This window comes from Vidua chalybeata, chromosome 7, assembly GCF_026979565.1.
Source record: "Vidua chalybeata isolate OUT-0048 chromosome 7, bVidCha1 merged haplotype, whole genome shotgun sequence".
Classification (NCBI taxonomy): Eukaryota; Metazoa; Chordata; class Aves; order Passeriformes; family Viduidae; genus Vidua; species Vidua chalybeata.
In genome coordinates, this window is record NC_071536.1 from 34,286,509 (window position 1) to 34,300,503 (window position 13,995).

The 13,995-nt window shown below is 39.1% G+C and overlaps 1 protein-coding gene across 1 annotated transcript in view; it reads right to left on the reverse strand.

Annotated features, from left to right (window-relative positions):
- The window catches only part of LRP1B (LDL receptor related protein 1B), a 632,825-nt gene that overhangs the window by 276,258 nt on the left and 342,572 nt on the right, over nt 1-13,995 (reverse strand). The window contains exon 6 of the mRNA XM_053947419.1: nt 11,205-11,462. Within this exon, the coding sequence (XP_053803394.1) occupies nt 11,205-11,462 (258 nt within the window). The remainder of the gene's footprint in view (nt 1-11,204; nt 11,463-13,995) is intronic.

Genomic DNA, 13,995 nt, shown 5'->3' on the forward strand with positions numbered 1-13,995 from the left:
AAGACTTCCAGCCCTTCCCTTCCCTTGCCCACCCTAGGAAGATGTGAGCCCATAATCCCACCTCTTCACAACCCCTCAAGTCCCAGGTACCTTGTGCCAACCACTCCCACCTTGTCTACCCCCTGTGGATATTCTCAGCTCAGTCAGAGAGAAAGAGAAAGGTTTTCTAACCAGGCAAGAGCCTGGGAACCAGTTGGGAAAGAATGTAAATAATTCTCTAATCTATCTTGTTATTCACATTGTTTATAGATATGTCCTGCCACTGTGCATCATGCACTGCACACCAATGGTGTGACATGTTTTTACTCTAAGACCACTGAAATTAGTTTGCACGATGTTCTCTATATATAGAGCGGTGCATTTGAAATAAATTGGAGTTCATTCTCTTTGCCTTCTAACGTGGAGTCTTCGTTCCCATCCTGCTCAACGGCGACATCCCCCCAGCATTTCAGGTTTTAAACTTCACAGTGTCTGTTATTCATAGAATTCACAGAATCACTGGGTTGGAAGAGACCTTCAAGATCATCGAGTCCAACCCAGCCCCAGCACCTCAACTAAACCCTGGCACCCAGTGCCACATCCAGGCTTTGTTTAAACACAGCCAGGGATGGTGACTCCACCACCTCCCTGGGCAGCCATTCCAGAACTTTATCACCCTTTCTGTGAAAAACTTTTTCCTAATATCCAACCTGTATTTCCCTTGACATATTCTACATGTAGAGGGGAAAAGACAAAGCACAGCATATTGCTTTTCTTCTTAAATCACTGCTCTTTTCATGTAAACAATAAAAACAAATTGTCCCAAACCCTGCAGAGAAGTGCAGAGGAGAGACACGAATCTGCACTGCACCCTCCTCCAGGTCCTCTTGTCTTCCTCCTAGCAATAATTTTTACCCATGAAATTTTTTCCTACCCTGATGTGAGCTCAGTTCTGGGCTGAGGGATCCCAAAAGCAGCAGAGGCTGTGCTGTGACACTGAGTGGAGCAGGGGCACAGCCCCAGGTGCTCCCCTCCAGCCTGCAGCAGCTCTGCTCTGCAGAATGTGGATCACAGAGCATTCACAGGCTGTTGTAAAATACATTTTCTATTACTTCATCTTACTTTTCTCAGTGGATTTGTTTCTGAAGGTAATGCAGGGGTTATGACTGTTTAAAACAAATCTGAATTCTGCAACCAGTTGTACAGACTCAGTGACAAAACAAGATCATCTCTGAAGAGCCTTAAAAGGAAAATATATATTTTCAGTATATGCACAACTAGAAGGGAAAAGGCACTAAGAGAAAAGGCACTAATATTTTTATAACACATTGTACTTATCTCCTTATATATCAATAGAAAAAAAACTGTCCCTGATTAAAAAATATGATAATGCATTTAAGTAAAAGAGCAATAAACAACATTCAAGCCAAGTCCAAAATTGCCAAAGAGTGAGGGTGCTCTGAACTGTCAGTTGTGGCACAGTCCCCACAAACTCCTCAATCAGCTCATTATTTTTGCTTACACAGTGTGACAGAAGTGTTATGGAATTACACATACACAGAGAACCCAAACTTTGTCCCCAGCTCAGAACTGTCACAGTGAATGCCTGGCCCAGCACATTGAGTGGCAGCTGCTGATAACAGTCAGGGAATCAATTTTATGCAAGCAAACTGGCCCTTTGCAGATCCTGTCCTTATCATTTCATTGCTTACAATGGTTTCAACACTTGCTTTTTTTCTTCCAGAACAAAGAAAATCAGATTTTGCCTTTAGCAAAAGTAATCTACTTCAGATAGAACATGTGTTGCATGTAATTTGCCAGTTTTAGAAATGTGCTTCACTCAACTATTAAAAATGTGCAAGTAAAAACAAGATTTTATTTAACTGAACTCAACCGACAAATTGTGAAAAGGACAAACTTTGTTGTTACATTTTATTTATTTCCATGATGCTGACACAATCCATAATGTTTTCAGCATTTCAAGTTCAACTCCAAAGCTGAAGTCACAAGAAAGTTCTAAATCAAATTTGCTTCATTCCAATTAGAAATCCACAATTTTATGTATTGAGAACAAAAACAATATTTCCATGATCTGGAGATATTACTTGTTGAGCCAGTCATTGCTTCTGCCAGTCAAAGAAGTTAAAGACTGAATAAAGCAATCCTATATTAAATCCCCACAATCAGATGATGGTTTTAATTTGTCATGTCCATCACAATCTAAATAATAACCACAACATTGCAAAATATGCAATTCATCTTTTTGTTAGGGCTCCTGATAAAGTGATAAGGAAAGAACATGTCCTTTATTTATTCTGACACACACACTTTTTGGGTTGTCTCTGCCAAAAACTCCAGTCCAGCACAGAAATACCCAGGCTGCTCTGAGTACAGAAAGCAGATTAGGCAAGAGCTCAAGGTGCTGTAGCAGCTGGTTTTAATTTCATCACATATGTAGCTTCTATTTCAGATTTCCTTCCATTAATGCAGTTCTTCATTGTTATTCCTTTCTGAAAAGTATGCTCTCTATTTACCCTTTTCCCTTCAGCAGAACAAAGCATCAGATCAAAACCTGAGTTTCAAAACAGCAATTTCCAGAGGCCATGAGTTTGATCAGGAGTGGCATACTTGTGATTTTAGTCTATGAATCTTTTCGTTGCATAAGATGTACAAACAGATTTTTCCTCTTTCATTTCTCTTTTCCTGCTGTTTCCCCAGGATTTACAGCAGGTGGAATGTGTGGTTCAGCTGTGCCATTCCCTGTGGGTCACTTCCCTGCAGACTCAGATCTCTGTGTAGCACAGAGAATTCCTAACCCTGCTCTGGCTCATTGCTAACAAAATGCTGTTCCCTCATGGCTTTAGCTACTGATAAATCTCTCCCTGGGATGGACTTTGGTCTGCAATTGCTCAAGTGCTTCCTTTTTATATCTAAACATGGTTCCAGTTATGATGCTGGATGTAAACAAACCATATTTTGGAGTTTATAGTTTTTATGTCCCCTTTGCTCCTATAAAGGCAAAAGTACTTTCAAAGAAGACACAGACTTTTTAAAGTTTCCTTTAATGTTGGTCAGGAAAAATCTTTAGGAGCCAGAAGAACTCATTTAATGACACAATCCAAAGTGCATTATAAAAAAAAAAAAAAAAAAAAAAGCCCAAAACCAAGAATCCTTGACTTCTTCACTTGACTTTAGTAGAGTGTTTTAGGACTTTAATGAAGTCTGAATTAAATATTTGCATAAATAAATAAATATATATCTGTGTGGCAAATTTGCTGTCAATTAGTCTAAATGAAGCAAACTTGGTTAGCAATGTATGTGAGTTGCATTTACAAAGATATTTTACCACTCAAGAAGACAACCACTGGCTAAATCATAAGAGATGTGAAATTTATAGACACAGTAGAAAAGCACCAGTAGAAAGCTAAAAAATTATGCATATGTAATTAGCATATTGAAGTATACTGAAATATTAATAATTTATTTTATTGCCACTAAGAAAGTTTCCAAGAGTGCATTTGAAACCTCAAGTCCATAAACAACTTTACTGAAATGGGCAGCTTACAAGTGTTTTTCTCTTATTTATCTCCTATATCTCTCCTCATTGGAAGAAAGGCAGAAGACAAGCTCCTGTGAACACTGAGGAAATGTGCAATAATTCCAAGAACAGTTCCAGTGGCTACTGAGTAAAGAACAAAATTAAGCCAACATGGTGTATGTGGATGTTAAAGTTTTATGAAAAAAATGTGAGTCTAATGCCATAAAACATGCAGTAGTTAATGCCACATTTCAGGAAAAATAAACTACTTGGTTTTTCTATTAAAACAAGTAATTTATTTAAACAAAAAATATGGTTTTTGTTTAACCAATACTTCACTACTGTCGTATATGAAGATATAAGTGCTTTTGTAAAATATTCACTACAAAACTGTGATTCACATTAGCAGAAACCTAGTTATCTACACACTACATCTCTATAGTCCCCACAATTATTTTATTCCACCTTAAAGACCCTGTTAACAAAATCAAAATGCTACTGTTTTACAAGAAGCATAATAATTCAATTTGATAGAGATGAAGAGTCCCTCAGAATTCTGACTGATAAATTTATGTGGTTGCTGCTACTTTGACAAAAAGTCCTTTTTTTTCTTTACAAAGCCCTTCTGCTGCTGTGGGAGTTTGCTTGCTTGCTCTTGTATTTCCTCCCTGGTGCAAGAGCTTTTCTACCCAGAATGGGTTGGGATGTAAGGAAGACATAAAATGATCCAGTCATGTCCCACTTTAGGATAACAACAAATCTGGAATTAAGAAGAAAGTCCAAAAATGGTGAGGTAAGAAATTGATAAAACAGGGAAAAGGGAATATGACAATTCAACACTGATAATTTTTGTCTCTTTGCAGAGAAAGCATTCAGGAGACTGATCCAGGCAGAGCCTTGGAGTTTAGGGAAGGGGAAAAAAATACAAAACAAAACAAAAGCAATCAAAAATTTGCACTGAGAAATGCCATTGAGATAAGGCTTTTTATTTCCTGTGCTCAGTCTGAGATGTAATGCCCAGGATATAACTACTGAAGAATAAATAAAGAACAGATATCATGTCAGCTTTGCTAGGAACAGAAGAAAGACACAGGGTTTTGACCAATGTCAACGCAAGATCAATTGTGGAAGGTGGATGAGTAACAAAGCTTGAAAAATAGTAACATCACATCTCTGAACAACTGAAAAAATCCATTTGTGGCAATTAACAGTCAGTTAATAAGTAGCTCTGGTGTCAAAAAGGATTAAGTGCAGATCACCTAGCTTTGGAGGGAAATGCCACCAAGTCAGGCTCTCTGCCATGGGAGCTTGTGCCTCAAAGTGACACAACACAATGTTATGGTGACATTACTCAAACCAGTAGAACAATTCCCAAGCCAGATGGAGAAGTCTGTACCCAAAAAATGCAGCAAAAGTAGATAGATCCTTCACAACTAATATTTAAAACCCCCTAAGAGAAGAAAGGCCCTCTTAGGGTTTCAGCTATACAGGTTATATCTTCACTTCTGTGCAAACACCATTGAGAATTGAGGTATAGACCCGATTATATGAATATTATTCATTTAAAAATTATATATAATAAATATGCAGTACACAGCACAAAGGATGATACCCAAGTGATTGTGCTTGCTGGAGCAGAAAGGTTGAATGAAGAGATATGGCCTATCCTTATCCTTCCACTTACACTGATAACCATCAAAAGGCTGTGCAGAACCAATAATCAGCAAAGACAAGGAGCTAAAGAGAGGAGCACTGGTCAAAGGAAGTTTCTGTACAGGCCTGATTCTCTAAAGGAGTCTTGGCATTACAGGGGACAGAAAAACTTGCTGAAAAAGAACAATTATCAGATAGCACCATTTCCTGCACTAAATAAAAGTCTGTACTGTGCTAGGAAAGCACCTTATTGAGGCTGTATCAAATCCTGGATCAGAAGTTCTGTCAGTTCAGGGACATCAGAATGAGGAATAAAACAGCTGCACAGAAAGCATTTCCCATATCATGGAGCATGAAGAAAAAAAAAATGGGCTTAAAATATCTGAAAGCACATGGAAATTAAAACAAAATGTAAACAGGGAAACACAAAAATCTCAACAGACGCTGAGGAAAACATGAGGAAGACTCGGGAAAGATGTAGCCTGACATATAGGACAGAGAGGGACCACGTATGGCCCAAGTGGATCAATCCTGATTCTCTGTGGAACATCACCAAGTTCCAGAGCAACAGCCTGTGCTGGAACCTGTGTGAGACAACATCCACGAGCCTCCTGGAAGATGACATGAATAACGAGGTGATGAGGTCCAATAAAAAATGAGATTTCCAGAACAGCAAAGAGAATGGTCTGTTTTGAAGAATTGCAGGACCTCAGGAGACTGACTGGCTGGACAGTGAAAGGAGATGGGAAATTATAGCTGAATAAACAGTTAATGAGAAAATTATCCTAGTTTTGTATATTTACTCATGGTTCTGTCTAGAGCACTTAAGAATGAGATGTTGACACTATTAAAAAAAAAATAATAATAATAAAAAAAAAACCTAAAGCCAAAAGCCAAGAAATCCCACCTTTGGACAAAGCAAGAAAGTCCATTATCCCAAAACCAGCATTTGACCAGTCTTCTCAGAAATGCAAGGACAGCAATGCAAGATCAGCCAGAGCTTGAGAAGTCCACACACAGGAAAATTATTCTGTGATACTCCCTTAGGACACTCTTCTCACCTCCCATTTGGGCCCCCATGACTCATTTAGGTGCTCTGAACACTACTAAGGAACCATGTGAGGTATAAATTACTTTTGAGATGAAACCTTCTCCTTCCTGTGCATCTTCAAGGCACATGGGCTGTCTATCACAGGAGGAAAAGCAAACCCACATTCTACAACTGTGTGACAGCTCTTAGTGCCTGTCTGGAGGCAAGTTTGGGGCAGACTATGTAGGAATAAACACTTTCCCCCAGATCTTCTCAGTTTTGCTCCTGCAGAGTAAGCCAAACTTTGCTCTGATTTTCCATGAATATTCATGGCAATTCACAGGAATTGCTGTCAGGAACATCATCTCCAGTGCTTGGTGTTTCCTTCAGTGACTGAGCCTCAGCAGTGCCAAGGGAAATTACTGCAGCTACTCTGAACACAGCAGTGTTTATGGATAATCACTGCTGAGAAGTGATGTAGGTCAGGAGGTGGAGGAGCCATTAGGGGGACCAAAATCAGGGAAGGAAACAGTAATGTACCCACACAGACACTCCTGGATCGTGATCAAATTCCCTGGGCTCGCTGCCTGATGTTCTTCACTGCCCTCACATCCAGAAAGTGGGAAATCCAAAAAGCCAGCCTGGATTGTGCCCAGCAGGTCAAGCAGAAGGTTCTGGGTCCCACAAACAGAGACTCCAGGCCCTCCATAACCACCCCCTGCTCCCAACCTTGGCAGGTAAAAACAATTACTACAGAGGAAACAAGTTGTTTCTTTTAATCCAGAGCAGTCCTGTCCAAACACAGCTGCCAAGAGAAAAGCCTGTGCCCCTTCCCAGGTGAGGTGTGATCAGCTGTGGGCACAAAGCACAGGTGGCAAAGCTGAACACAGGCACTGCAGCATTGCTTGTGGTGTGCTGAGATAACAGAGTGCCAAGAAAACCTGAATCAAACGTCAGCCAAGCAGAAATGATCATGCATCATCCCAGAAGAGATTTTGTTATATTCTGTAGAAGAATAGCAGCTAAAACCCAGGTGGTGCTGCCTGATGCTGGTTTGTAGAGCATGAAAGGTGCTTGGTGCTTGTAATGATGAAGACACAAAATGCCTCCTAAAATGAGGAAGAAGGAGATTCTTGTATCCAGAGGATGCTGCTCTGGCCACCTCTCAGCTCCCACACACAAAAGCATTCATGAAAGATTGCACATCATGGCTTTGAAAGGGCAGAAAATTGGGAGATTTTCCACATTCATGCCGTTAGAAAGAACTTTTGTTAGTTTGGGCCTAGAGATATCAGTTTAAATAAATGATTGTCCCTGGAAGTCTCACTGTACTCACTGAAGTGGGCTGTGAGGTGTCAAGGAGCATGCCTGTTACTATGGACAGAGGTTGCACAAGCCTCCCTTACAGGAGAATCACCTCTGAAAGCCCATGGGCTTAAAATATCGGAAAGCACATGGAAATTAAAACAAAATGTTTTGGCTCCAGAACTGTCTGCATAAATCTTTCCCAGGAGGAAAATTTCCAGCTTCTCTTCCAAAAATTTCTTGGTCTTAAAAAGACAAAGATGAAACAACATGACAATGCCTGGCCTTGTCTGAGACCAAAGTGCTTGTGCTGATACTGCTGTGCCTGCAGAAAGCTGTCCTCATGTGAGGGGATAAAACTACCAAACAAGCCCTGAAATAATAAATATTAAGAGTGAAATTAGCCTAACTACTAAGCACGAGGTGGTATCTCTGGAGCTGCACCCTGTTCTCTAGAGCAAAAACACCCAAGGGCAGGATCAGCCTCTGCTCAGCCTTTCTCCCTCTGCAGACTGAGACACTGACCAAGCTCCCCAGTGCTTCAAAGGATCTGATCCCATCCATCTGGGACTCGTCCTCTCCAAAGTGAAGTCACATTGGACTCTTCAGAGAATGAATGGTAGAAACTAAAGAACTATAATTTCCTTTCTTTTGTGAATCCAAAGCTTATGTTCAGTACCTGGAGCTGGTGCTGTGTGACCCATCATGAAAACTAAGTCATTTTCATAGTCTCTGCTTTCCTAGATGGAGACTTTCATCTTTAAAGATGATCTATATTCTTTGTTCCTACCTACAAGACTTACTTGCCTTCACTGAAGAAAACACTTTAAATAAATGTACTTCAAGCAGTCCAAATCACTTTGTATAACTCACTTTCTAGCACATTTTGTGTCAAATGCAGATTTATTTTTCCACTAACAAAATGATTAGAAGATTGGAATAAAAAAGACAAATTCCACAAACACTGCTAAGAAAACCTTTAATGTTTGTTTGTTTTATTTTTTCCCCTAGTACTTTTAGAAATAACCAATTTCACACAAACACAAAAGAAAGCTTCCTATGAAGAACAGAATGTACAATTTTTTTGCGAATCACCCCATGGCCCTGACCATTTATTTGGCTTGAGCTGGCAGAGAATGCAATTACACTGGAAAACATTTTCCTTGACAGAGTTACAAAATTAATTTGCCTCATCAGGTGTAGTGCTGTATGATGAAGAGAAACAGCAGAAATGACCTGACAGGTAACAGAAGGTGGAGCGAAGAAAAAGGAGAATTTAAAATTAAAACTCAATTTTGCAGCAGCTACAAGATTATCTGGCAAATATAGCAGGTAGAGCAACATGAGATTCCTGCCATGTCCTGGCAGGAATAACTCCAGGGTGTCTAGAAGATCCTAATTAGGTGGACAAAAGCAGGTTTCATGCTGCTTCTCCCTCTGAGGAGACATGCCCAGACCATGGGGATTGATGCAGCTCCACTGAGCAACACAACAGAAGTGTCTGTGGATGTGTGTGCTTGGGAAAAACACTCCCACAGCTACATCTGTGAGAGTGTGTCAGTCAGAGCTCCCAGAAAAGTTCTTTTATTGGAGTCCCTAAGCACTATTTCCCAAATCAAAATCAAAAAGTCAAAGCGAGTCTCTACAGTCACTTCATGTCCAAGGGAATTATTAGTCTTCATCTAATTAAGACTGAATGATTACCATGAAGTTAGGGTAGAATATTAGAGACCACAGGCCGGTGTGTGCTGGCATTATGAAAAATGAGCAGCTCATAAATTGCAGCACTGTATTAATTTTAAACCCATGCCAGGGCCTTGATTTTGCAAACAGATGCAGTGATGCATCTGGATCAGAAATTCTCTGCACATGCAGGGAACAGAGGGACAGGAACACAGGGGAAGGGGTGGAAGGCTCAGGTCCACTCTGATGGTGCAAACATCATGACAGAACACACACACAGAGTTCAAAACAAAGCACATTTCACCCAGGACTGTGGTTAATTCGATTTTTCTTGCTAAAAGGAAAACAAAATATCAATGGCTAAGTGAATTGAAAATGCACAATTAAATACTACCGCCATGATCTTTAGAGTACTTTGATATCTAAAGTATAAAAAAGTCCTCTAAAATACACTTAAAACCTCTCCTAAAAAAATGCAACTGAATAGAAGAAACAAGAAGAAGGAAAAAAAAAAACCCCTACAAATAAATATATTTATGCCTAGGATAAGAGTGTTCACTAAAAGTAGAATACTAACAATGAGTGGTGAATAAAAAGATCCCCAAAATCCGAACCCTATTTTTGGAGTGATTTTTTAAAATTCAATTTACTATTCTAGTACATGTAAAAGTTAAAAAAAAAACCCTTACCCTGCATCAATGAGCATACCTAAAACCAGCTATCTGTATAGTCTAAAGCACAATCTCAATGAAGAATTTATTACTTTTGCACCTCTAAGAGTTGCAATCAAATTTGTGGTTTAAATATTCCTGAAGTCATGGTCAGAGGGTTTGAAATCCTTTCAGAGATATTCTTTGATGCACATCTCACCTTAAAAGGATTTTCCCAAAGCTTAGATCAAATTTTAGACCATCTCTGTGAAAGAGGAAGAAAATATCTTTTTTTTTTTTTTTTTTTCCATTCCCTGCATGACATTTTGCAGTCTGTTCACATGTTAATGCTGATGCCTTGAGAGGCTCCCTGGAACAGAGGCTGGACAGAGTTAAAGGAATAAAATAGGGATTTATTAAAAGCCCTTCAAGGATACACCTTGGGCAGTGCAAGAGCCTGGCCAGGGCTACACCCAAGATGGACTCTGAGTCACGAGTTTTCACTCTTTTATAAGTTTTGACATATTGGGGTCAATTGTCCAATTACAGCTGCAGGTTATGAAGTCCCATCCTCCCGGCTTGCTCTCCTCAATCTGATGGTGTTTACACTTTTTGGACATTTTTTGCAATGCTGTCCTTGGTTCTCAGGCTGGAAAAGGATTGTTTTGTCTGACTAAGCTGTGAAGAGAACTTACTAACACTTTATATGAAGTTCAGAGTCATCTACTAATGCAGTACAGAATCTGGGTAATAGGAAAGCTGAAACTTTCAGCATCAGTGTGTGTGTGGATGAACACCTTCCTCATAAGTTAACTGTCCCACAAATTGAAAAGCTGACTGAGGAATAATGCTGTAATGCAAAGGCTAATTCAGTGTGATGACTTCAGGGATTTTAAAATTTATTTTCTTAATTTTAAAAAACAGAGGCAGCATTTTATTTCAAGTAAGTCAGGAAATATTTTGGTATTTTTAAGAACTAACATACCTATGATAGTTGGTGTGATAAATATGGTTCCATTTCATTGTTAGCATTGTCCCAGCAGCAAAGAATGAGCTTTATGTAGCACTATTTTGCCAGAGAAAAAGAAGCCTTTTACATTTCTTCTTCCATTGCACTGTTGGCTTCGTAACTCCCACACATTATAGTTAGTCTATAAAACCACACATCTTAAAAACCTTTGCATAGATACGAACACTGCAGCACAGGCTGAATATATGAGAGAAAAGCCATAAAATCGCTTCAGTGTGAGCTGCAATATTTAAAGCCTTGAGACTCTTTTCAGCTGCAAGCCCAAAAACACTTCTGCAGGCCCTCTTTTGTCAGGACAGACACAACTGTTGTGCCAAAACACTGCCAAATACTCACTGTGAAGGTTCTGGGCGATGCTCACTGTCCACTCCTCTGGTAAGGTCCCAGCTTTGGAGATCCTGGAGCACTTGAGCTGGCTGGAGAGCTCTCGGGACTCAACCCAGCACAGGGTGTCCTCTCTGTAGCTGTAGTCCAGGGTCACCACTGCAGATCCCTTCACAGGGCTCCAGGCAGACATTCTGCTGCCATTAAGGTATAAAACCTCAATCATTTCAGGGCTTGCAATCAGAAGAAGAGGAGGTCTATCAGCAGGCTCTGGAAAACAAAGTGAGGAGAGTTTAAAGGAATAATAGGCTGTATATTTCATATTTATCTTTTTGGTTTTAATGTAGTTTTTAATGTTCTTACCTGCTTGTTTTAAGATATGTAATAAATTGGTTTTGGTTTTATTTTCATAACTATCATATATTCCCAATTATTAGTCTATTTTATCCTGCTGTTCCAACGGTTCACATCATTAAAGAAAATTAATTACCCCAGCCCCACAGCCTCTGTTTAATTCCAAGTATCATTATTGCAACATTTTTCACACCTAAATCATAAAATGAAATACAACTTATGCAAATTATCTTATCCAGATTAGTGGCATTTCAAAAAAGAATTAGGGCCAGGAAAACCTGCAGAACTCATGAGGACACATGAAATTGTAAGATGCTTTTCATATAAGAGTCTATAAAATAGGACAAAATCTGAGGAGTGGGTGCTGCTCAAAGAAGTTATAACCAACCTGACAATAAATCCAGTGCAATGAAACCTTAAAGGATAGAAACCCTGCAGCTTCAGGCACACGTGAAAAAAAAATTGTGTTGCCACATCAGGAGCTCTCACCCCAATGTGATTTGCTTGTTTTCAAAGGAATACATCAATGTTTGAACACTGCTTTGACATGCAGCACTTTCTATCAATATTCCAACTAATGGAGTTCTCAAATTTTCACTAAGCAGTTCCAGATGTCTAAATGGTGAAAAAAATTGCATAAATAAAAGGATTTGACAAATGGTACTTCATCAGCTGGTCTGATTAACAGAAAAGAATATTTCAGTGAGTACAGTGTTCAGTGGTCTCACTCAAAGCCACAGCAATAGGTGTTCTGTTCTTTGGTAATATCTGCTTTATTTAAACATCTTGATGCTCTCTTTTTTTAAATTTATTTTTTTATGCAAAAAAAAAAAAAATTCTATAAAGCTTCAGTGTGTATTCTTTTGATTTTGGATTTCATTTACTCCTTGTTTATTCTTTCTTATTCCATAATGTATATTCTGTCTTGTTACACATTTTGTCCCTCCCCAGTAAATCCCACATGAACATTTGTAAATCCACACTTCTGCAGTGTTACTTTTGGAACTTACTGCCTGTCCTCATCATCCCCACATTCACTTCCACCCATCCATCAGTCAGATCCAAGCATTATTTCCTCTTTGAATTTCAGAAGACATCCAAGAACTGCAGGGATTGAATTTCTTTGCAAAGCAATCCCTTGTGGTGTAAACCACGAGTGAAGCTCTCGAGTCTTGTTTGTTTTTTCCTTTCCAAAAGATGAGGTGGTGGGGGGTTCTCAGTAAGTAATTTTTGTTTGAAATATGCCAGGTAGGTCCCTTTGCAGTCAGTGCCTGTAAATCTCTCTTTCCCCCTGTTCTTAGCAACTTTTGCTACCCTTGAGGAAAGGCAGATTTAGGAACTTCTGTCCCTATCACCCACTCACCCCAGACTGGTACAAAAGGAGAGTTTCCATCTGCATCCCGCTGAGTCTGGGGATTTATTTTTACATCCAACAGCTCTGTGCTCAGCTTCTCTCTCCCCACAAAATAACACCATTGCCTACTTCTGGATTCAATCACTCTTTCCTCAGCTACCAGCAGTGTGGTAAGACCTTTATTATGATTTTTGCTCTTATTCTGTGTGTTAAGCCGGATATTTCCACAGTCTGCAATATCTAAAGCCTCAAAGAGAAGGCAGCTCACAGGAGCTGTTTGCGGTTTCAAAGCCACCAGGTGGTTTAGGGCTGTGAGACAGAACCAGATCTTTTCTTTGAACCGACCTCTTGAAAACTGTAACGAGGATTTAATACCTCACTAAACTCCAGAGAAAGGCTGTATTTTGGTATTAGGCTCGAAGACATAAAGGAATTCTTAAAAGGAATTCGCTTCAAACCTCTTGAGCAGCTGCTGTAATCAAACCTGGCTGCAGACAAAGGTGTTGTAAGGACCTGTGGCATTGCCAAGAAGTTCTGCTCAACAGGCACCATTACACATTAAAAATACAGCAACTAGATTACTGGGCTTGGAATTGTATTTTTAAAGCATAAATACATGAAATAATTCAATGGATTAAAGCAGTTAATCATGGTTTTGCACAGCAGGGTAGATTATCTTTTTTCAGTGTTACTCAGATAAAGGCTGATTTCATAATTTGAAAAGTATAATATATTGATAATAAAACTCTACAAAATATCAAAATTTCATATGAAAATGTATAAATCAACTTACTGTATAGCATAATGCAGATGAAAAACAGGAGATACTAAAAAAATCATGTCCTCACTCTCACAAAAACTTCTTGTCCGTTCCTGGAGAACAGATTCTACACAGTTTAAAAGTTTTAGAGGACAGATTAGAGTGAGTTCCAGTGAACTGACAGCAGCTTTTCAAACAAATGGACTTCACACATGTTATTTTTTTCACAAGTTTTTCTTTTTTTTTTTTTTTTTTTTTCATTTTACAGGAAAGATAAGAAGTGAATAGCTCTTTAATCCAGGGAAGTTTTATGATTCATCATTCTTGACTAAAAT